Source organism: Phaseolus vulgaris, chromosome 3 (genome assembly GCF_051622355.1).
Source record: "Phaseolus vulgaris cultivar YP4 chromosome 3, ASM5162235v1, whole genome shotgun sequence".
Classification (NCBI taxonomy): Eukaryota; Viridiplantae; Streptophyta; class Magnoliopsida; order Fabales; family Fabaceae; genus Phaseolus; species Phaseolus vulgaris.
In genome coordinates, this window is record NC_143500.1 from 36,668,402 (window position 1) to 36,693,836 (window position 25,435).

General features: G+C 27.7%; 1 protein-coding gene across 1 annotated transcript; it reads right to left on the reverse strand.

The window, feature by feature from the left end:
* Positions 1-8,302: 8,302 nt before the first annotated feature.
* Positions 8,303-15,556, reverse strand: LOC137807318 (plasma membrane ATPase 4). Its single transcript, XM_068607914.1, has 16 exons — positions 15,265-15,556; positions 12,723-12,842; positions 12,403-12,639; positions 11,460-12,221; positions 11,237-11,359; positions 11,046-11,150; positions 10,809-10,953; positions 10,517-10,681; positions 10,175-10,413; positions 10,048-10,080; positions 9,870-9,951; positions 9,602-9,762; positions 9,355-9,522; positions 9,071-9,253; positions 8,797-8,978; positions 8,303-8,553 (listed from the first exon to the last, which is right to left on the reverse strand). The coding sequence occupies exons 1-16, from the start codon at positions 15,322-15,324 to the stop codon at positions 8,457-8,459; spliced, it is 2,862 nt and encodes a 953-aa protein (XP_068464015.1). The 5' UTR covers positions 15,325-15,556; the 3' UTR covers positions 8,303-8,456.
* Between the last annotated feature and the right edge of the window lie 9,879 nt (positions 15,557-25,435).

The window sequence follows — 25,435 nt, forward strand, 5'->3', positions numbered from 1 at the left end:
AACATAAGATACAATTCAATTAAATCATTTTTTTAGTAATCATTTTTTTAGTTTTTTTTCATGTCTTTGCTTGTTATTATCTTTTCTTCTTTGCACATTCTTCCTTTCATAATAAAATTTTTGCAAATTCTTCCTTTCATAATAAATGCTAAAGAGTTATCTTGTAAAAATAGATCTAATATCATATATAACTTTGTTGAGAGTTTTTTTTTCACTTGTTGAGAGGTCTTCGTCTCAGGGACAAATTAAGACTTGTTGTCTGGAGAGGTGTTCAATACTTGCAGTTTGGAGAGGTGTTCAATACTTGTTACATAGAGAGGTGAAAAATACTTGTATACCTGAAAATGTGGAAAATACTTGAGTTGATAAAGACTCTTAAGCGAGTTGTTTAAGAGGATTGAACATAATCCAAGTTGTGGGTGAATCAATATAAATTATGTGCATACTTTTCTCTCCATCCTTTATCTTTTAGATATTATTTCGCCTTGATATTTTTGCAGGTACCGAATAGAGTTTGTGCTTTATTCAACCACCCATTCTAGAGTCAACTGCACCTTCACCTGTCTCAATGTCATGGATATTTTCTTATTAATTATTATAGATTATTATTCTCGTTTTACATGGATTTATCTTATGAATATGAAACTCATACTCATCTTACAAATTTACTATTTTTGTTAAAAAACCATTTGAGAAACATGTAAAAATTAAAAGATCTAATAATAGGCCTAAATTTTCCATGAAAGACTTTTAATTATCAAGAAATTCTTCATCAAATAAGTTGTTTGAAACACTCTAAAAAAATAGAATTGTAGAAAGAAAAAATCAACATATCTTGAATGTCACTCGTGTTTTAATGTTTCAATCACATGTTTCCACACAATTTTGGTTTTATAATGTTAAATATGTTCGTCATTTAATAAATCACACACCTATATTGCTTCTTAAAAATTTCATATATTTTGAAAATTTGTACGATAAAAAATGTGATCTCAATAACATTTGTGTGTTAGAATGTTTATGTTATCTTGGCACTGTAACTAATAATAGAAAGAAACTTGACACTCGTGCAACTCCTATCTTGGTTTTAGACCTAATACTAAAGGATATATTATATATAATCTGAAAACTAACAACATTTATGTTTCAAGAAACAATGTTATCACGTCCTCAATCTCATATTTTGCATGATACTGCTACAACTCCTTAACCTTCTTTCTCTTTACGATTTGATCATCATGATGATTTTATTGATAATTTACCTGAAGAAGAAAATGTCGTTGATGAAATTATTAATAATGAAACATAAGATGAGTCATTCCTCTTCTCGACGATTTACCAAAATAATACTTTTACCTTACAAGACTATCAAGTGTCTCTTGCATCCTCCATACCTATCAACAAAATAAGGTATTCAACTTAGTCTTTTATATCTCTTACCATACTCTATCCTTCTTTTCAATGGGTGATCCTATTTAAAGATAACAACAAAGAACCAACCACCGAAGAAGATGTCTCGAAACATGATATCTAGATAAAGGCAATGAAAAAATCAAAGCTCCTAAACAAAATAACACTTGGGACAATTCTCTTTATTAACATATAAAATTGTTATTGGTTACAAGTGGGTATACAAGGTGAAGTATAATGCAAATGGATCTATTGATAGATGCAAGGCTCGTCTCATTGTGAAAAGGATATAATCAATTAGAAGGAATAGATTTCATTGATGCTTATTTTCTCCAGTTGCAAAGTTAACCACTGTCAGGTTTCTTTTATCCTTAGCTCCAATACACAATTTGATGTTAACAGCATCTCCCTTCATGGAGATCTTCATGACGAAGTCTACATGAAGCTTCCCTAAGTATGAAACACGAAAAGAACAAGTATGTTACCTACACAAATATCTTTACAACATTGAATGAGCTAGTTTTCTGTTTTTACATGGTTAAAAAGCTTATGCTTATCACTCATTAATGTTAAAGTTCATTGAGTCCAACTCAACAACTTTACTAGTATATATATATATATATATATATATATATATATATATATATGACATTACTATTGTTGGTAACAACATCACAAAGATAACCAACATCATTAAAATGCTTGAAGAAGTCTTCAAAATAAAGAATCTCGAAGATCTAACATATTTTCTCGATCTTGAGGTTGAAAGGATCAATAAAGAAATCCTTTTATGTCAACATAAATATACCTTGGACCTGTTTCAACACCCATGAACTTCTCCACTCACATTTCTTCCACAATTGAAATACCTCTTAGTGATCCCTCTTCTTATCGAAGACTTATTGGATGACTAATACATCTTACAAATATGCATCCTGATATTACTCATGTTGTCCATATTTTAAGCCAGTTTGTTGCTGCTCCAACCACAACACACCATCAAGTTTCTCTTTGGACCTTAAGATATCTCAAACAAAGAACTAGAAACTTTTTTCTTGTTGCAAACTATGATGTTTAGTTTAATGCCTTCAGTGATTCTGATTGGACTGGATGTCCTGACTGTTGGTGATTTATCACTACTTATATTATCTACCTTAGTTATTCTCCTATATAATGATGATCAAAGAAATAATAAATCGTTTCTATATGCTCAAATAAATAATAAATCATTTCTAAAGAAGCAAAATATGGAATTGTTGCATATTACAATAACTCTCCTATCTTATGAATATGAAAGATCCATGTGTTCTTCATTCTCAACATGTTATTCTTTATTGTGATAATCAACTAGCCATATAGACTGCTTCCAACCAAGTTTTCCATAACACACCAAACACATTGAAATTTATTGTCACATTGTTCATGAAAAGCTTCATCAAGGATTAATTAAACTCCTTTGTATATGTTCCAATTTGTAACATGCGAGTATTTTAATCAGAGCTATGTTGGCATCCACCTTCCATACATTATGTTCTAAGTTGGAAATGTTCAACATCTACTCTCAGCTTTAGGAGGGCTCTCAGAAACTTAAAATAAATTCTTAACTGATAATCATTAAGAACTCTTAATCTAATTAGTGATTCATCATATGTTGTGTTTGATGTTTGCTTTGATGTTGTTTCCTTATTCTTCTGTTTTTTATATTTCTGTGTTTGTTCTTTAGTTTCTTTTCTTTTCATCTTGTATATAAGTTGTATATAAGCTAAGACTTATCACCTAACATAAGATACAATTCAATCAAATCTTTCCTTAACTTTTCTTTGTCCATATCTTCGTTTGTTCTTATCTTCTCTTCTTTGCACATTCTTCCTTATCTTCGTTTAGATATATACTATCCAAACTATATTTTCTATATATAGTATAATTAATACTATAAAGAAGCTAAATACTAATAAAATGAATGCGAAAGAAGGTTTCCCTCATGGAAAAATAGATTGATTCTACATCCAATCAATCTACAGAAGTGTTTTTAAAATCTTCTTGCGACTCATTGGTTCTTAATCTCACTCACACCTACTCCAGCTTCCTCGTCCTTACTATTCCAAATCTAGCAACGACCACAAGATTACTGTTTGTGTGTTTAGAAAATAAATGTGATTATATATATATTAATAAATGGTCTATGTTTAACTATTTAAATGAGATGCTTTTTACAAGTTTTGGGTCAATGCGTTAACAAATGTTGAGAAGAGTTTGGTACCATCAAATTAAGAATTTCTGCCAATAAAATCGGATATAGGATTTTTATGATTTAAATATGGTTGTTTGAATTGAATATGGCATGAAGTAGTGGCATTGTACGTATTGTATAAAAGTTAAGGAAAAAAAAAGAATTGGAAGATATGGTTGGATTTTGAGGGACACCACAGGAGCATTTAGTTTGATGAGGTGCAGATAGAGTTTGAGATATTTAATGAGAACAGTTATAACATTGCTGCAGATTCTATCTAAAACCACAAACCAAAATCCAAGCATAGGCTCCAATTCATCCACGCCCTCCCATTCTGCTTCACAAACTTCTCAGTACGGCTCCACCTTCAGAGTGTTTGAGGTATTTTTGTGGTTACAGATATTAATTTTATTATAGGAAGTAGTTTTGTTTTGTTTAGGAAATGTTGATTTGCAGAGAAAGTTTGAAAATGAAAGGTGAAGAAAATTATGTGGTAATAACAGCGCATTAGATGGTATATTTGGCGGAGGAGATTGAAAAGGACATGAGAATGAGGTTGATTAGGGAAGGAATGGAAATGAAGATGGTTGAAGTGGCAATATCCGCATGTGTGCGTCCTTAAATAAGTGAGAAACGGAGGTAGGGTTGTCATGAGTGGGGAATTCGCGTTACATTTCAGGCCCACCAACATTTCTTTCTGGGGACCCTTTTCACTCACCCAATCCCAATCTTATGTTTCTCACTGCTTTAACCCTATCAGATACATTCCTCTCAATGCTATATAATTCATACTAATTTTTTTTCACAATTAATAGTTTTAAGATAGATTAATAAGACACAAAAACTAAATTATACATATATTTAAGAGATCTTTGAAAAAAATTATACATATACAAATTTTCTTAAGAAAATATTATTAATTATAAATATGTTGCAATGTATACTATAAGAAATTAGATAAAATTAATTTTAAAGATAAAAACTAAATAATTATTATATTAACTAAATTATATACATTTTACAAATTATACATATTATTAGTATTTAAAGTAATTTTTTATTAATAAAAAAGTAATTTCTAAATTAATATATAATTAGGTAGGTAAAGAACCTAAAAGTTGTTTCATTTATTATCATGTTTCATTTCATTTATTCATTCAAAATGTTTCTCTTTACAAAAGTATTTAGATATCTTCATAACATGATAAAAAAATCTTTGCAAAATTTAATTTGATCGAATTTATTTAAGAAAAAATAGATCTTAGATATATATGAAAAGTAGAGACAAATAGAGTTATTGCACAGTTTCAAATATTTACGTTTTTGGTATAAAATCTTATTGATTGAACGTTTATTTAGTAGATATGTATATTCAAAAAAAATTATTTAACTTTTAAACAAAATATGTTACACAATTTATTCATCAAACAGTATTAACAAAAGTTGTATGTGCAAAACATTGGACAGAAAAGTTAGATTATGCAGCACTGCTGCATTGCAGAATTTATGCAGCGTTGCTGCAGTAGTAAGTCTACAAAGTTGCTGCAGCTATAAAAACCATGTCAGTGTACAAGCATTGATCATATCTTTTCAATTTTGTTTGCTCCTTTGATTTGTTATTAGGTAATGAAATTTCATAATTATTGTATTGCATAAATAAAATAAACAAATAAATTTTAATGCAGAACATAGAAGACATGTGCATGCTTGGCTAAACCAAACACAACCACCAAAGTAGCCGCAATGCAACTGGTTGACTAGTCAATAGGACAAGCAGGTGAAACCTAATTATCCTTATGACTTCATTTAATGCACAGCAAATTATGCATGTCAACACCAAATAAATTGTAACATCAATGGTTTCACATGTAGAGTTAGATGTACTAACACAGAAAAATTCAATCAAAACTTCAATCACGCTTTTTTTCTAATTCACAATTTTATTAATTTAATTCTCACAACTTTCTGGGTCAAATTTATTACATGTAGATTGTAATGATACATTAAGTCATTTTTTATAATTTGTAAATTTGTTTATTATTTTTATAAAATATAAATAAATTAGTATTTTTCCTTTTAAAACTATTTATAAAAACTTCAAACTTGCTTGTCATTTCCTCACAGATAAATTTAAACATACTTACTTTATGAACTTTATATTACTTTATTATTACTGATTTTAATAACTCAAGGGGATAGGAGGAAGAGAATGCATATATTTCATAAAAGTAAACTATTTTTTTTTTTAAAAAAGGTAATGAGTTACTGGTCATTAGATGTTATCTCTATATTTTTATTTTTCAACTTACATATTCATCTTAAGAAATAAATATATTTAGCAAAGATTAAATATTAGCAGATAATCTAATAAAAACCTAATAGAAGATGATACAATAAATTTAATAGATTTTGTTTGGATGGAATATACAATAAATAATTCTGATTTATAGTAAATAGATTTATGTTTAATTTAAATTCACAAAATTGGTTTGTGGTTCAAGTTGGCTAGTTATATTATATTTTTTCAATAAAATTAAATGAAATAAAAAATAGTTATTATTAACTTATTTTTTTAGTGTGATATGGAATGGTTTTTACAAGTGTTGTCCATTTTAGATAAAATACCATTTGTTAGTTACCCCATATGATTTTAGAATTTATTTATTATGAATTGGAGACAAAACCTCATTAAACACATTTAGTGTGTTAAGCATACTAATCTACTAATACCATTATTTGAACTTAAATTAGTAAAAAAAATATGTCAAATACATAAGTCTTTGTGATCATATCAGAACTTCAAACTTGATCCTAGGTTTTTCATTATCACTTCGACAAAAGTGTTATTTCCAAGCTACTAGATAATTTTTCTATTTCTAGTACATATAATGAATGATGAAACTTGACATACCTAAAAAATTATGTCTCCTACTTGGAATAGTCATTCAATGTCTTAATTGTTAGATCTCTTAGTGATGAATTCAATACCAAATAATGTATATATTCTTATTAGAAATCTCTTTATGCACTCAATAACTACACTTTCATGAATTCATATACTATCCACAACACTCATATGCCAATATATAATTGCAATGCATTTCTATATCTGTGGAAGACCAATCTTTCTAATTACACCAAACCTCGTCTAGAAATATTTATCATGTTCACCAATGTCCTATACAATTTAAAGGAACATATATGTATTTACACTTGAAACCTTTGTTGACATTTAGCATTTTTATAAATTAAATTTTCGAAAAAGTAATCATTAAAAATATTGAATTAATGAGTAAAATGGTTACTAGTTCAACGTTAAAAAAATTCAAAATATTATATATATATATATGGTATAACTTAACAAATTCAATCCAAATTTCATTTTTTTACATAATAAAAGTATAAAATAAAAATACATTTTAAAACAATATGAACCCAAAGTTCACTCTTTAAAATTCTTAATAACAATATAAGTTGATGATAACATGATTACTACCCAAAAATATTGTAATAATATAAGTTAATTATTTCTTAATATTGGTACATGAGACATTTCTCTTGGCAACAATGCAAAACTAAGGCATAAATTTATGCTCAAGTTAGACATAATATTAATTCATGATTTTCATGGATATACCTTATATATTAAATATATACTATACCAACAATATATTTGGCAAATGCATTTGATTTAGTTTCTTCTTCTGTAATTTGTATATATATTCCACTTTTGAGTAAAATTTGGTTTTATAACAGTTGTAGTTTTACCTTTAAAAGGAATTTTAAAGAGTTAAAAAAAAGGATTTAATTGAGTTAAGAAAAGAGTATGTATATAAAGGAACTTTAGTGAGTCAAAGAAGAAAGATATATATATATATATATATATATAAAGGAACTTTAGTTAATTAAAGAAGGATGAACTAAACTCATAGGATGGTTATGGTTGTACAAGAAAAAGTTTCCCAATCAAGGCTAAGGAACTAGAGTGGTGTCAGTATTCTGACCATTTTAAATCAATTGGACATGGTTAGGATCATTTCATTCCATGTGTTCACTTTCAAACTCAGACTATACTTTATCCTTAAAATGCGTTTAATTAGTTAAGAGATAAATACATATACAAACTTCTATTGATTTATAAATTGGATTCTAAAAATTTAGTTTTACAGAAACAATAATTTAAAAATAATATATAGCAGAATGTTAAAATAGTTTTTTCTCTAAAAAGTACTAGAAAATTTGTCCAAAAAAAAGGCTTGAAAAGTCTCATTGTTTGCTAATGAATTTGATTAAAAAAATTGTTTACTTTGTTTAGAAAGAAAATTATGATAAATTTCCAAAAAAAAAAAGGCTTGAGACTCTCAATGTTTGCTAATGAATTTCATTCAAAAAAAATTGTTTTTGCCTAGAAAGAAAATTATGATAAATTTTTCATGAAAGATTTATTAATAGTTTTAAATAAATTTTAAATCGTCTAGAAAGAAAATTGCGTTAAATTTTTCATGAAAAATTTAATATAAATAGGTATATATTATCTTCACTGAGGAGTGTTTCATGATTTTATATTTTGGAAAATCCCAATATTGACACAATAATTAGAGTGCAATTGGTGAGAACAGAAATAAAGAGAAGAGAAATGAAGAAGGAAAAGCAAGCACAATAGAAACTAACACTCCTTTGTCTCTATCAACGAATAAAAGAAAAGGTAAAGACGTTCATTTAGCTAGGAACCAGAAATACATGGAGAAGGGTAAACAGACTGCTAAAGCTACATGACAGACAAAGACATTCTTATCTACAATTTTCCAGTTTTGTCTCACACTGTGTAGTGTTGCTGGATATTATCAATGTCCAAACCCTTCAGCTTCACAACAGACTCAACATGCCCTTTCAGTGTGTGAAGCTCACGAAGCCTGTAAATATAATGAATTAGTAATAAAGACGCAGAGATTATACAATCATAAAATTTATAGAGATTAATTTCTATGCTTTATTAGTATAAATTGACCTTTGATTATTATAAAATTCAATTTACTTACCATGCATACCAAGTTGTGATTGAATGTCTAGTGTAAAATAGTTCTACACTATAGTCTAGTTACTCATTTTTCTGTAGATTTCACAAGTCCAAAGACACAAAGGTATTGTTGGCTTACCTTGCAACTTCAGCTCTTTTCATGGCCTGCTCCGCAATCTCTGAGAGTTCTCTATAACTGTTCTTCTCATTGAAAATGCTAGTAGTTTCTGGTGGTTGAAGTCCATGCAGGGTCCTCTGAGCATGAGCCCACTGAGCTTCCCTCTCCTCCCTACCGTAGTCTTTCTTGGTGGTGAAGGCAGTCTGTGGCAGATTTTGAAACAACCAATTCAAATTACTGTCATGAAAGCTTTCACCGTTATAGAAAGAAAGCTAACAAACCAATACATATATACCTTGTTTTCTAGGAGGTTTACCCAAGCCTTGCCACTCAATATGTAACGGATGGCAAACTTCATGAGGTCAAGAGGAAAATAGAAGACAATACTGTAAAGCCATATGACTCCTGCCCAACCCCAACCAATTCCTTTCACCTTTGCAAAGCTCCAGTCAGCATACACTGCTATGATTGTAGCAATCTGCAACAAGACAGAAAACTTGGTCAAAATATTGTTTCATTGATGATCTGGTAGCGTGGCTACAGACAATTCTGGGAGATTAAAAGGAGCATCATGCTTACCATCTGAGCAATCATGAAAGCGATAATTAACAGCATTCCAGGGCGTTCAACAAAGGACCAGCTTCGAGAACGGGTAACAAATATCAGAGCCTGGCTGACTATACTGACTTGTAAATACAAAGCAGACATCATTTCATCATGATTCAGGTGTCTAACTCCAAATTTTTCCTGCAAGAACAATCAAGGGGATGTTATTTGTTTGATCCAAGAAAAATACTTGAGCATATGTGTGTTGAATAATTCTTACAGGGAAGAAATCAGTTTCTTTCATTGCCCAGAAGAATATGATAGTCATCAGTGCCAAGTAACTTCCAAGCACAACCCCAGTAGCAAATATTTCTTGCAGTTTCCAGCTATCAGGCAAGGGAGATGGCTTCACTCTGTCCTTTGAAATTGTCATGATTGTTCCTAATAGTTTGACAAGTGTGTCAGACCTCTCATGTCAATCAGGACAGTAATGAAGAGAAATCAAGTTTAATTCAGGAGATTATCTGCCAAAATCCTAACAACTTTACCATCATTCAGAATGGCAATGATCAAAACCATGAAAGGAGAGAAGTCGAACTTCCAGATCAATGCGATGAACATGAAGCCAAACTGCAATCAGAACAAGAGAGAATCCAAACTTATTGATATGCACTCATTTTTTATCGTGACGAATTACATAAAATCATAACATTACTATCCCCTTACCACTATGCGGATAGTGATAGATACTGCATATATCTGAAATACAAAGAATATAAAGCAAACAACGTTAATTTAGAAACATCAAGCACAAAAGAAATTATATTTATGAAGAAATCAGACAGCAACCAACCGTGTAGTTTTTCATTCTCTGGAAAATAGCCCTGCTAGTTAAGACGGCACTAATGATAACACTCAAACCAGGTTCTGTCAGTACAATATCAGAAGCACCTCTAGCAGCATCAGTTGCATCAGCAACAGCGATTCCAATATCGGCCTTCTTCAAAGCAGGAGCGTCATTGACACCATCTCCAGTCATTCCACAGATGTGTTTCCTATCTTGCAACTTCTTGACAATTTCATACTTGTGCTCTGCAGGAATGAATAGGGGGTGGTGAGGACAATGTATAACATCCGGGAGAAGAAAAGAAGGTGAAAAGAAAATCATCGGGGTGAACTGGTAACGAGTGTGAACCTGGAAATACTCCAGCAAAACCATCTGCCTTCTCAATAAGCTCTTCTACTGGAAGAGAAGCAATACTTGCATCTTTGTCTTGACCAAGCAAGGAAGCAGATGGGTACATATTAGTTCCCATCCCGAGTCTTCGTCCAGTCTCCTTAGCTATGGCAAGTTGATCCCCTTGGGAATAGAACAGACAGAACACAGGACATTAAGTTGAGCATTCTTGACAATAAATACCATTTCATTCAAGAGACTCTTTGACGGGAAAAATACTTAGGGGGAGATAATGAGTTAGATTAATTACCAGTAATCATCTTGACATTTACACCAAGATGGAGAGCTCTACGGATAGTTTCAGCACTGTCATGTCTGGGAGGGTCGAACAGTGACAACAAACCAACAAACTGCCATGCACTGCCAGCGCTTTCTTTTGTTTTCTCAGGAACTTCCTGCAGAAGTAGCATAGAAGGACCGAGAGGGATTAGCAAAAAGAAATGCATATCTTCTAGACAAACTTCAAACGTGAAGATGCTATGAAAACCTGTCTAGCAACAGCAAGTGAACGAAGCCCTCTTTCTGCAAACTTGTCAATAATACTATGAACCTTCTTCTTTGCATCTTCCCTGAGGTTACACAGAGTCATGATCTGCTCACAAAATAAATTACATTAGCATCATCATTGGAGTAACTAGAAATCTCACCATTTCTGAACAAATTGAGTCATGAGATTACCTGCTCAGGAGCACCTTTGCTTGAACGGTGCCAATTTCCATCGTCATCAATGTAAGTCAAAGCAGTTCTCTTGTCAACAGGATTAAAGGGTAAGAAATGTACTTCTCTTGCCCCAGCCCTTGCCTACAAAAGCACAAATTTGTTCATCATAAGCCGTCACATCAACATTTTTTTAACAATTAACTGAAGTATAGGAACTGATGCAAATGAGACAAGTTAAAACCTCTTTTGGATCAGCAAGCATTCCAACAATGGCAGCATCTATTGCATCCTGGTTTTCAGTCCTGGAAGCCCTTGCGGCAAGAAGGATCACGTGATCCTTGTCAACACCCTTTGCAAAGACCTCAACCAAGTTCTTGTCAACACTCAACTTGTTAAGGGTGAGTGTACCTGTCTTGTCACTGCAAAGGACGTCCATACCGGCCATTTCTTCAATGGCTGTCATTCTCTTCGTTATAGCACCCTGCTGAGAAAGCCTGTGAGAACCAATGGCCATTGTCACAGACAGCACAGTGGGCATAGCAATGGGAATTCCTCCAATCAAGAGGACCAGAAGGTTGTCAATTCCATCTCTGTACTTGCGGTGCTGAATCGGGTACATGACTATGATCTCAGCCAACATACCAATTGCAATGGAACAAATACAGAAGTTTCCAATTGCAGTAAGCACTTTCTGGAAGTGACCAACTTGGTTGGTACTATCCACCAGGTGAGCTGCTTTCCCAAAAAATGTGTGGACACCAGTTGCAATGACAACAGCTTCAATTTCACCTTGCTTACAAGTTGATCCAGAGAAAACTTCATCTCCAGGACCCTTGGTAGCAGGAAGTGACTCTCCAGTCAAGGCGGATTGATCAACCTTCAAAGGATCACCCTCGAGAAGTCGAGCATCAGCCGGAATAATATCACCTAGTTTGATGCTTATGATGTCTCCAGGAACTAGAATAGCAGCTTCTTGCTCAGTCCATTTACCATCTCTAAGAACCTGCAACAATGAAAATTTAGCCAGACACTATGCTTAAACTTGTTTCTTCTTCTAATTACACAAACAGTTCAAAAATAGTATGTAACCTTATGGTAAAACAGAGACATTACAGTTCATAACCATTTAGTTTTGTTTTTAAACAATGAGAAGTGAGAATTCTCAATAAACTTCAATTTGTTACCTTTGTCTTAGGAGCAAGACCAGCCATAAGAGCAGCAGCTGCATTACCAGCATTATTTTCTTCAATGAAACTTATGGTGGAGTTGATCACCAGCAAGCACACAATACCCACAAAATCTTGCCAATCTGGGGGTCTTCCATCCCCATTTGCAAGAGCAATTGCCATAATAGCTGCAGCTTCCATCACCCATGACAGAGGGTTCCACATGAACCCAAGAAACTTGAGTAATTTGCTTTCCTACATCATTAAAATTGTCACCGATCAGCATTTATATTTAACAAATGTACCATATTAGCCAAATGTGTTGTAATGAAAGGAACCTTTTTCTCCTCTAGCTTGTTTGGCCCAAATATTTGAAGCCGATTGGCTCCTTCGTCCCCGGACAATCCTTCTCTGGAACATTTCAGTTGCTGGAACACTTCCTCGATAGGAATACGTTCCTGTGAATCAACAAACCATGTTAGAAAAACGGATTCCTTAGCACATTCACCACATGCATCATCTCCACCTCAACAAATGCTGTTTCAGTCGCTTCTTGAATACCATTTAGCAATTGTTTGCTTTTGCTTTTCAAAGATTTATGAACGCAATTATTTAGTTTTTATCCATTCATGCTTAGGTATGTGCTTCTGGTTAGGTAATATTTTACAAAATACTCAAGAAACAGATTTAGTTTTTAATAATTTCAAAATCAACTCGTTGTTTCTCCGTTGACTTTGATGTCAAAATTTGGCAACGTGAAGCGAAGAACGGTTAATTAAAAAAAGTGAGCCAAACGGGGCACAGGGGGTTGTGACCAAAGTCAGTGGCTGGGTTTATGACAGGGTGCAGTAATCACAAAAGAGTTGACTGAACACCGCCCAAGAAAGTGCTTGTGTCAGAGAGGACAGAACAACTATCCCTCCATGTGTAACACCTTGCACCGCCTTCCACATTATTCAATTCAATTTCTGTTCACATTTCACCAACAACAACTTCAACGAAACCAACTTCCTCTGCCCAGAAACAATAAATTACTGGTTGATTTTAACGTGAAAAATAACTTTGAACTATAATAAAAAAAATCTTCTTTTAAATAATTTTTTTATTTTAGTTTTTCATCCTTATTTGAATTTATATTTTATAATGATCGTGTTGAAAATTGCAAAAGGGGTTTGTAGTACTTGTAAATAAAATAAATATAAAAGTTGTGGACCCTGGTGTGTCAGGGCTAAGGATCGTGGCATCATAAATGTGAAAGTTACGGTTAATCAGGTGGGTCTGAATGTACACAAAAGAAAAATGAAAAAGCCGAAGTACCACGGAAAAGTACTTAAAATTCCCTCCGACCACACACGCCGCATAGAAAGAGACAGATAATACGTAATAGGCATATAAATTAATCGACTAATTAAATGTGAGAAATATGTTTTTGATGCCGTATTTTTCTTTTTTTAATTGAGAAATTCAGTTCTTTAAAAATATGTGTTTTCTTTTTTAAATTCAATATTACTGACAGTTTTCTACTGTTATAATAAAAAATTAAATCTATATATTTTTAAGAAATTAAAAATTAATTCATCAATTTTTAAAATATACAAATTAAAATCGAAATTTTTTCAGATCTAAAGTATATTTATCATATTAATTATTATTTACACACACGGAAAAAAAATATATCAAAAAGGGTAGACTTACAGAGCAGGTTGAGCAGTTTATCTTTTTTGCCTCTGACACGTTAGATCCATTAAAATAAAAGGTTGAGCTTTCAAAATAATGAGAAAATTATATTACGTAAGCTTTTGAAAGACTTAAAACATCACTGGATTATCATATTAAATCTCTGAAATACTTGATACTAAATTAGAATAAATTTGGACGAATTTTTAAAAAATATAAATATTTCTTTTACAAAATTTTAAAGGTTGTTATATAAAAATACTGACACAAGATTCCGTAATATAGCTGTTTAAAAAATAAAATGATGTTTTTCTTTAAAAAAAAACTATCCTAGAGTAACATACTGGAAACACGGTTCCTTAATTAAATTATTCACTGAAAAATATACACACACAAAAACTGACACGAGATTCGGCGATAATTTTTTAAAATCGGCGATAATTTTTTAAAAACTAAAATGGTCTTTTTTTTTATCTTTTAAAAAACTTAAGGTGAGAATAAAACGTTTAAAGATCAACAAAATTGTAGATAAATATAATTTTGAAACAGCATAATCTTTGCTTAATAAAATTATCCGAAATTCACGTGCTTGATAGCAGAAAAAGTGGAGAGATTTTGTCTGAAAAAAAAAATAGAATCCCTTATCCCATAATTGCGGGTTGCTTTTAGGAATCGTACCATGTCCCTTTAGGAGCATGTTCCCTCACCTAAACAAATAGCCCTCTGCAAATTCATTCCCTAATTTTTCTCCTCAATCAAATATTTTTTTTTTTAAATATATATATGCAAAAATATCCTCTCTGTTAAATTAATCTCTAAAAAGTATATTAAATTCAATTTTTTCAAAAAAAGGAATTTTTGAAATGAAAAATATAGTTAATTAAAGTAAAATGAGAAAACGGAGAATACTAATGACATGTGCTAAGCAACCTAATTAACAAAAGACACCTTGTACAACACAGGAAAAAAGGGGATGACAAAAGAAAATGAATACAGAGAGAAAATGCATTAATGTGTGGCAAAAGAATTGATTGTACGTTTAGCATTATGCTGTCATTGCGAAGAAACCTCAAAGGGAAAGGGTAGCAGCAGAGGCCCCCAAATTAAAAAAAAAAAATGAGATCTTTTTAAAGCTTTTGGCACACAAACAGTAGAAAACAGCAGAACATAAACAAAAAAAGTAGGGTTTGTGAGAAGATATACCAGATCAACAGTCTCGTTCTTGATTTGGTCGAGAGTGATAGCTGCTTTGTCAGCAGCCATGTTTGAGAGGAAAGAGGAACAGAGCAGAAGAGAGAAAAAGAGAGAGAGATCTGATAATAATGAGGATGAAGGTGCTATACCCAAACTCAGTCTAATGGGAGAAGCAAGAGAAGAGAAAGGTATGAGAATGAGAAGAGAAGGGTGGTGTGCCTTTTATACCCAAAACTCACCCAAGGAGGGCATCACAATTAAGACTTCTCCCACACAATTATGATGTTGACCGTGCTGATGCGCCTTGGACTTCAAAACCCCTCACTATAAAAATAATCCTATTTTCTAAGCCTATGTTTTCATACCACACTATTTTATCTTCTCTTTTTCTTATCATTTTCTAAATATTTTTAATTTAATATATTTTTTCAGTAAAAAAATAACTTAGGAAGGGGAAGCATAAATATCTACTCAAATTTCTCTTTTACAGTTAATATTCATAATAAATATATTATAAAAAAATAGATGTGTAAATAATCTACATTTTTAATCATAAATTATCATTATAGTAAATAAATTTACTATATCACTTTTGTAATACCTATCACAAAAGTTGTATCAACATATATTAATAATTAAATGAACATATTCAATAAAAAAACTAAAATTATTAACTTTTATAATAAATATCATAAAAAGTTCAGTAAGAATTAATTATATAAATGAGAATTCACAAATTTAACCGATATATATATATATATATATTAATTAGAGAATTCACAAATTTAACCAATTGAGATAGATTTTCTTGACATAATATAATATATACATATATACAACTATTTTATGAATATAAATTTTATACTGATTAGGATATGTAAACATATTAAGAAAATTTACCAAAGATCTCAACAATTATTTCCTATCACACCCCTAACTTTTATTAATTGCCTAGGGAGATGTTTCGGTTTTTTTTTTTAATTAAAATATTTTTTCAATAATTATTTAACAATAAATAAATTCATCAAGGATTACCATAGATGTTATGATTTTTAGAAGTATATTATTCAAAATTAATTACATATTGTTTTAGAAATTAATCAAAATTATTAATTAATAAGATGATGAATTGAAATACTCATTCACTAATGTTTTTAACTCCATATATTGACAGAACATTTTGTCACATTATTAGAAAATGGGAACGAATAATTAAAAAGTGGTACTTTTTCCATTGTACCATCAAAATAATACTTGTTATGATGCATTAAAATACATTAAACAAATTCTACCAAAAAAATACATTTTATAATGACAAAATTTGTATTTTAATTAATTAAAGGTAAACACAGAAGTTTAAGTCTATGTTTTTTTAATTGCGGTCAGATCACGGTCAATGGTGAATCTTATTAGGCTTGGTTTGATTAAAATTTATTAAAATGTTTAGTTACCCAAATAAAATTATTAATTACTAATTGAGTAAAGTCGATGTACACGTGATAAATAGTTTTTGTTACTCCTTTCAAATAATTTCTTTTAACTTTTGGTCTTATAATTTTTTCAATTTCCCCGAAAGGTATTTTGTGATTTCTAACTTCTATTATCTATTTCGTTCAGAAAAAAATTATAATACATATGATTTTTATTTCAAATATTAAAATACTATACGTATTTTTTTAATTTAGTTAATTAAAATAAATTGAAAAAATACTGCACGCGTAACTTTATTGATTTGTTAATGTGTATATCAAAACAGCTAATTATTATAATAGAAAATAAGTATATAGAGACGTTAAATCCACTCTTGATAATTACATAAACAAAATAAATTTGATTCAAAATATTCAAATAAAATTTAAAATAATATTTGTTAATATTGGTAATTCGGACAAAAAATCACTTTAAAATTAATTTTGATCCTAATCAAATGTATAAAATTATGTTAATATATAATTAATTTTCTTAATGCAAGTCTAAATAATACTTAACACGTCATTGATTAGTATAAAAAAATTAATTTTTTTTTCTCTCTGTATAACAGTTAAAGTTCTAAATAACTATTTGTTCCATTCTAAAAACTTAATAAAGAAGAAATTATTGAAAAACATGATCCATTTTTAGATAAATGATTTATTGAGGATTTTATCTTAAGTCATGACAACAATAACAATGAAAGTATTTTTCAATTATAAACAAAATATTTAGAAAACATAATTATATATTAACATAATTTTATATATAAATGATGGTATTCAGTTTCGAAATTCTCATAGAAGTAAAACATTAGGGTAACTACATCTAAACTAGATAAAAGAGATGTTATTTACTCATTGATGAAAGAGAAAGAAAAAAAATAAATGATAAAAAAAAACTAGATTTGGAAACCATGGATAAGGGAAGTCCTCCAAATGCCTATTAAAAAATAAATAACATTGAAATATATATTTTAGAAGTATAGTAAAAAACATAGAATTGTATTTAATAAAAAAGAGTACTGTATTAGTGTCATTGTTATTTATTTTCTTTTGTTTGACATCCATGTGTGATGCATGAAACAACTTTGTGATTTTCTTTCGAAGTCTGTGATTCACACTCATTATATATATATATATATATATATATATATATATATATATATATATATATATATATATATAATCCCAAAAATTAAAAATCATACTATTTTTTTCTTTTAGTTTTATCTTTGTATTGAGTTTAATATATTGTTTTACTATTAAACAGATTTTTAAAATAAAATTTCATAAAATAAAATAGAGATTGAAAATTTTGAAGGATTAAACTGAAAATTTTATAAAAGGAGTCTGTGTTTAATTTTGATCTATCTTCATGCCAAGGTTTTATAGTATAATTTATACATTATTTCAAACATTCTTCATATTTGTTTTCCAATAGATCTTATAAGATTTAGGGATGATAACTTAACACATAAATAGTATCATTAAACTTCTTTTTTATTCTCATCTTTATTAACTATTGTGTTTTGTAATAACAGTTATAATTTTGGAAAAAAAAATTAAAAAAAAAACTTTTTTTCTATTTATTCTTTTAAAATTTAAATAAAAATATTTTTTAGAATATAAACTCAAGTAAAAAATTGATTTTAAAATACAATCAAAATAAAATTTTATCATAAAATACTGATACAAAGAAAAATTATTTTTTTTAAAATAAATTTAATTAAATTACACTACATACCAAGTTTAAATAAAATGTATCTTTTATAAAAGCAAATTCCAAATAAAATACACTACATAACATAAGTTTTAAAAATGAATCTATTCAAAAATAAATTTAATTTCATAAAACTATAAAATCATCTTTTAAATAATTTTTCAATTATTAATATTTTTTACCAATAACTTTAGTTTGATATTTAATTTTTTAATTTATCAAGTATAAAAATGCATGTTTCTTTTTATGTGCAAATATGCATTAAATATACTTGTTTTTATCATTGTTTAGATATTTGTAAACATTGTCATCCTTCTAAAAATTAAGAGATGGGATTTAAAGTTAAAAATGTTATATATATAATAAAACTACTTTTTTATTCATTTATCTAAATAATTAATTCTCTAAATTTTATATTTTCTAATATTTTTAGATTTTCTTAACTGTCCTTTTTAGTATCGAATCTCATTATAACATAAATATATATATATATATATATATATATACATAAACTTTATCTTCTATTATTTTATTTTATTTTTTTAAAATAATTCTAATGAATTATTCTATAATTCACTTATATGTCATATTAAAATTAATTAAATTATATTTTCTTCTTTCTTTTCTTACAATTTTTATAAGAATTTTTTTTATAATATTAAGAAGAAATATTAAATTAACTAAGTAATTTAAAGGATTAATCAATTTCATTTACATTATTTATTAAAAAATAATTAAATTTATAAATATTAAGAAAATAAGTTAACTATATTAAATTATATTAATATGATTTTTTAAAACACTTTATTGTTAAGCATGCAAAATAATAAAAAAAAAACACATGCTATTAATGCCATAAAAATATGACATTAATTAAAATTAAAATGTTATAAAATAGAATTATTTATAATTTATCTTTCTAACAAATATTTCAATGTACACAAAGTCTTATAATTTTATTCTTTTGGTTTTGTAATTGTTCTTTTATGTGCATTTTTGCATTTTTCTCTTCTAAATTTAATGAACTATTTATGATAAAATTATAAATAAAAAAATAATGAAATTATTTTTTGTATTTTTTTCATAGTATAAATTTTGATAATACTTTTTATTTTATTAAAATTTTTGTAATTTTTATTTTATATTTTTTTTTACCATAGTAGGAAAAGGTAAATATATACGCCTGTACATGTTATTTTAAGCAGAAAATAAAAGTAGTTAAAATTATTTATTTTTAAAAATGATTTTTTATAAGATGATAAATAAAAAAAATTATTATTGGTACCAGTCTGCTATCAATAAATTTTATTTATCGAAAAAAGAAATTTCATTAATTTTGATTAGTTTTCTTAAAATGGTAGCCACGAGTTTGTCGGTTAGCACTGAGTATTTAGAGTTTCGATGTGTGTAGTAATGAGTACGTGAGGCACATATGAGAAGTATTCACAATTCGGTTTCATATTACTTTAGGTCAACTCCTTTAACTCATCCGGATACTGTATGCCCACCTCTATCACGTCACACATGACACCATATAATCTCAACCTCTCATGCCACGTAATACCTCCACCCACCGTTCTTTCTTCCAATCTCCATCTATAGTTATGGGTGGCGGTGCTGTCCCCTACGTTCAGAATTCAAATCAGATGCGCTAAAGTCCATAGTCTCTTGCCCTCATCATCTCATTGCCCGAGCTCATCACATCAAAGTGTTGTGGATAAAAGGAGATAGGTATGAGAGATTTTTCATTTGTTTTTCATCATGCCTTCTTTCATAAAAAAAAGTTATTTGAAAAAGAGAAAAGATTTATTTATTTCAAATTAATAAAAAATTATTATTAATCCAGGTGTCTTATTTCTTTTTAAGTTAATTCAAAATCATTAAATGAATTAAGTATATTTTGTTTCTCCCTTATAATGAAAGAAATAATATTTAGTAGGACTTGTACCTATTAATAATATATATTATAATGTATTTATTTCTTTTTTATTAATAAATATAACTTTGTCAAAGATAATTCATAAAAAATGTATAAATAATTTAATTTTTTCTAGTATTGAGCTACAATCCTATAATAATAATAATAATGTAGTTTATAATATAAATTGTAGTTAACAATCATATTTAAACTAGACATGTAAATTATATACATTTTATGAACTAAAATAATAATTTGTTTAACATATTACAGTATTAGAGGTAAACACATGTAAGTACAATAATAAAACTTAAAAAAAAAAATCATTTTTATATTTTTTTTCTTTTTTTCTTTTTTTCTTGTGATGCCAAATGATTGTTGTTACTTGATGTGTCAGTCTAACTGAGATCTTAAGTTGTATAGTGATGCATAACATGAAAACTTTTATTTTAAAAAAAAACTTTAAAAAAACATTTTTTAAAGGTCTTATGTAATCTGTAAATCTTATTCTACTCACCTTTTTTTTTTCTAAATAAAAGTTTTCATGTTAGACATCACTATACAACTACTCACCATTTTTTTTCTTACTCTTTTTTTTTCTCATTTCTCTAAACAATGAGATTTGTGAATTTGTTGAATGATATATTGTATGAAAATATTAGTGAGAATGATAGAATTTGTATGAATTGAAGTCATACATTTCACATCATGTGTGAACCGTAATTTTACTAATGGTCTAAGTTACATATATTAATATATCAAGTTATAAGAAGTTGATGGGAGATGTTACACACCATGCCCATATACAGATACACAACTTGAGTTGTAATGAACTTACCTTGATCATTTATCTTAAGTTTGCTTGTAAATTTAAGTATTAGATATTGGATCAGATTTTAATATATGGTAAGACATACTTAATACGACTCTTCTGAAAGGTGTCAATTGATATTTCGCTTGTTGAATATCCTAAATATATAAATCCATGTGTGGTTTATATATTTTTGTTCTACGTTGGTATTTGAAGAAGATTGAATGGTTGTGATATGTTGATCGGAATGTCTTTTTTATATATTTTTTCTTATCATGAAAATTTATTTCAATAGCTTACTTACATGTCTTGTTTGTTTGGTGAGCTGCAATGATTGTACAACGTATACAAGCATATACAAATACACGTACAGGAGCATCTAGAAGATCATAAACGTTATATTGTACTTCTCTTGTAAATATATTGTATTTATATAAGTATTATGTGTTTATAAAAAAATATTTTAAAATACTATATATCTTGTATAGATCCTCTGTCGGGTTCACAACATAATAGTTAGTAAATATTTAGGGTGTTCCATCCTGCTATTTTGACATTGTTCCATCCTGCTATTCTGACATTGTTCTTCATATTCATGACAGTTCTTTTTATCATTTTGAATAACTTTTTCTACATCATTTTTTCTTTCATTATCTTATGATACATGTGGATCTCTAAGAATCCAATGGAGTCCTTCACTTGATCAAATGTGAAATGTTGTTACTCATATTTTATAATTGACTCTAAAAGACAAGTTGTCAACAATATTAATGGTAGGTTTGGATTAAAAGGGGACTAAAAAATCAAGAGAAATGAATGGAAAGAAAGTGAAAAAATGAGGTTATTTGGATTCAAGGGAAAGAGACCGGAAAGTGACTGAAAAGTAGCACCATATGATTCTAATCCAATTGTATTGACCTTCGGGATTGGAGTAACAATGACAGTTTGGGACATTCATATTTCATAGTCAAAGGTAAAATTTATGGATATGATGGACTCTAAATGATTCTAATAAAGTTTGTAAGATGAGAATTGTCTCATTTATATAACATATAATATAAAAACTTTACTTACATATAATTGATTATGTTTTTAGAAGAAAAAATCATAAAATAAAGTAACAATGCCATCATCCATGTTTGTTTATAGTTTATAAATGAAGGAAACTAAAATGCATTTTTATCGAAAATAAAGAAATTGTCTTACAAATCCGAGTTTTATAAACAATAGAGAATGGAGAAGTGAAAAATATAATCAATTATATATAGTATACGATATAATAAATTACATTGTTATAGATAATCAAATATGTTGTTATTTATAATTGATTATATTGTTAAACATTATTTTTTTCGAATTTTTTGGAAATCTTTGTAAAAAAGTTACAAAAACAACATTATTTTTCATGTTTTAGAGTTTTATTTTTTCACATTTCTTCTTTTCCATTTTTTCCGTCGTTTGAAACAAACACATTGTAAGATCTAATTTCATCACTTCGTAGTGAAATACCAATTGAATAATATTAAGTTTAAGACTCTCAATTTTTAGAAAATAAAAAAAATAATGAAAATTCTAATAACAACATACATCTCAAACCTTTAAGATATACATATAACATTCTCCATATAGATATATTTAATCATTCAATCATCACCAACCATTTCATTTAATATAACTAAATATAGTCTTACTTAAATGTAAGATGTTTATTAGATAAAAGTTTATTCTTGTATTCTAAAAAAAATACATTATAATTTGTCTCTTTAAAACTATAATTCAATAGAGCAATGATAATTACAAAAAAATTTAGAAAAATAAAATTATAAATAAATACAAATTTCAATGTCATCATCTATTTACAATTTGTTTATTCCTTATTCAGTTAAATTATCTTAAAATATAACTAAGTTCTTACAAAATGTAAGATTATATATGTTTAATTGTTAATCAACAGCATTATTATTTTCTTATAATCATGTAATTTTTAAAATTAAAATAATACAAGATATTTACAATAATATACTTAAGTTCTTCCTAATTTACAATCCATGTAAAAGGAAAAAAAATCTGGTGGAAAATAGGAAAAAAGGAGCATCTTAAATTCAACCCACCATTTCATTGATTTGTTTTTTACTTAGAAAAGCTTTGAGTGAGCATTTTTTTCAGCCTTTATCTTTGTGCAATTTGAGTCTGGGGTTTGGTAGGAAGAAATATAACCCTTGTTTCCAACCCCACCTTTGCAACTTGGCATTAAAGTAGTCAACACTCAAAAGGAGAAAAGGTTTACCCAACTTTTTATAGTCACTCAACGTCTGAACTTCGCCATTCAAACTAAAGACTGTTGAAAAAATGTTTACATTTAATATTCTAGAAGTGTGTCCCATAAAATTATCTGTCAAAAATATTATTTATGAAAAATTAAAATAACAAGTAAATCAGCTTTTACTAATAATACCTTAACTACAACAAACAGAAATTAATTTAGACCTTTTTATGGAAAAGAAACTTGTTTTAGCACCATATTTGAAAGTTTAGATTGTTTGAGTACAGACAAGAATATTAAGATCTTGTTTAGCAAAATTAGGTGATAAACTAGCTTGTAATTCAAAAGTTTTTAACTTCTAAATTTTGAGCAAATAATTTATATTATTTGGTTAAAAGTGTTTGGCAAACTAGTTAGTAAATATAAAATTATATAACTAAATAAATTTAATAATATTAATAAAATTGTGCTTTTTAGATAAAAAAATACATTATTATATAATTATAATTTGAGACGTCTTTAAATAATTATTTTTTATTAAATTTCTTGGTACTGTTATTTATTTTTTAAAATTTGTATATTTTTTATTTATTTCAACAAGTCATTTCAGTTAAATGACTTGATGCAATACATATTAATCAAATTTAATTTATATTTATTTTTACAATTTTTTTTTTTAATTTCTCAAGTAACATTTAATTTTATATTTTTACCATTTTCAATGTGTGTAATATTTACATAGCATCATGCAATAAAGCATTAATTACTTCAATTTATAATATTAAATATTTTTAATTTGAACTATATAAGAAATTAAAAAGTGACCCAATAAATTCTAAAAACAACGCATTAATTAATTGTCTCTATAAATATATTATAAATTTAACATGGTTTAGATAAACAACAGTTATTTATCACTTTTAAATAATTCACTATTCAAATCTTATATACTACTTTATCTATGAAATAAATTATGGTGACGGAGAAGTCTTTATATTACTGCTATTAGTCATCGTTTCAAATAATAAATAATTTGTATCTATGAAATAACTTATAATTTTTATTGCATATATGTATTTTATAGGAAGAAGTCAAAGACTAAGGCGAGTCTTAGAGAGTAGATGTTTACGATATATAATAAGTACAAAATATAGTTTCTTAGACATGAAGTGACACAAAATGGCTTTGGGACACATGAGAAAGGAAAAGATTTTTAGAGTTGATATTTTTGTAAAGATGTGTTTATGTTAAAAGACTTAAATATAATTTACATATATATATATATATATATATATATATATATATATATATATTATAAGTCAATTATGCGATAGTGTTTACATAGTTTCTTTCGATAAAGATTGATGTGTAATATTTACACATGATAAAGAGACTATTTTTTACTAGACTCCATAACAATTTATATTAGATTGACTTGATTATATAAGTAGAAAATTCCTTGTGTAGTTTCAAAAGATGAACTTTGTGTACAAAAATTGGAAAAGTCTATATACATGTTATAGAATATTAGCGTAAAGACACGGAAATTTGTGTATACTATATTAAAATATTATAAATTAAAAAAATTAAAAATAAATAAGTCTGTAGGAATAAGAGTTGAAAAAATATATCATTATTATTATTTATAGAGTTATTATTATTATTAGAATGGGGAGTTAGACTCTAAATTTTAGGTTAGAAGATTATTTGGTTATATATTTTATTAAAAATTAGAATTATTTAACACCGAAGTTAAAAAATGTCTCCTTATATAATAATATTATTAAATAACATAAATTATCCAAAATGCTAAAGATTTTATTTAAATTTTTTTAAATACTATTTTTTATTTTAAATTTATTTGATTTAAATTATAAATCTTAAAATATCATATCAATTAGAAGATATATATTATACTATTTTTTAGATAAACTATATATAAAACTTGTGGTACATCACATAAAAAAAAGTTAAAATAAAAATAAAAATATGGAAC

What these genes read in the sequence shown, in the direction of transcription:
- LOC137807318 (XM_068607914.1), bottom strand. Translation starts at nt 15,324, where the DNA reads ATGGCTGCTGACAAAGCAGCTATCACTCTCGACCAAATCAAGAACGAG. An exon ending in CTATCACTATCCGCATAGTG is followed by an intron (nt 9,952 to 10,047) that starts GTAAGGGGATAG and finishes TTCTGATTGCAG; the next exon opens with TTTGGCTTCATGTTCATCGC. An exon ending in CTTTCATGATTGCTCAGATG is followed by an intron (nt 9,254 to 9,354) that starts GTAAGCATGATG and finishes GTCTTGTTGCAG; the next exon opens with ATTGCTACAATCATAGCAGT.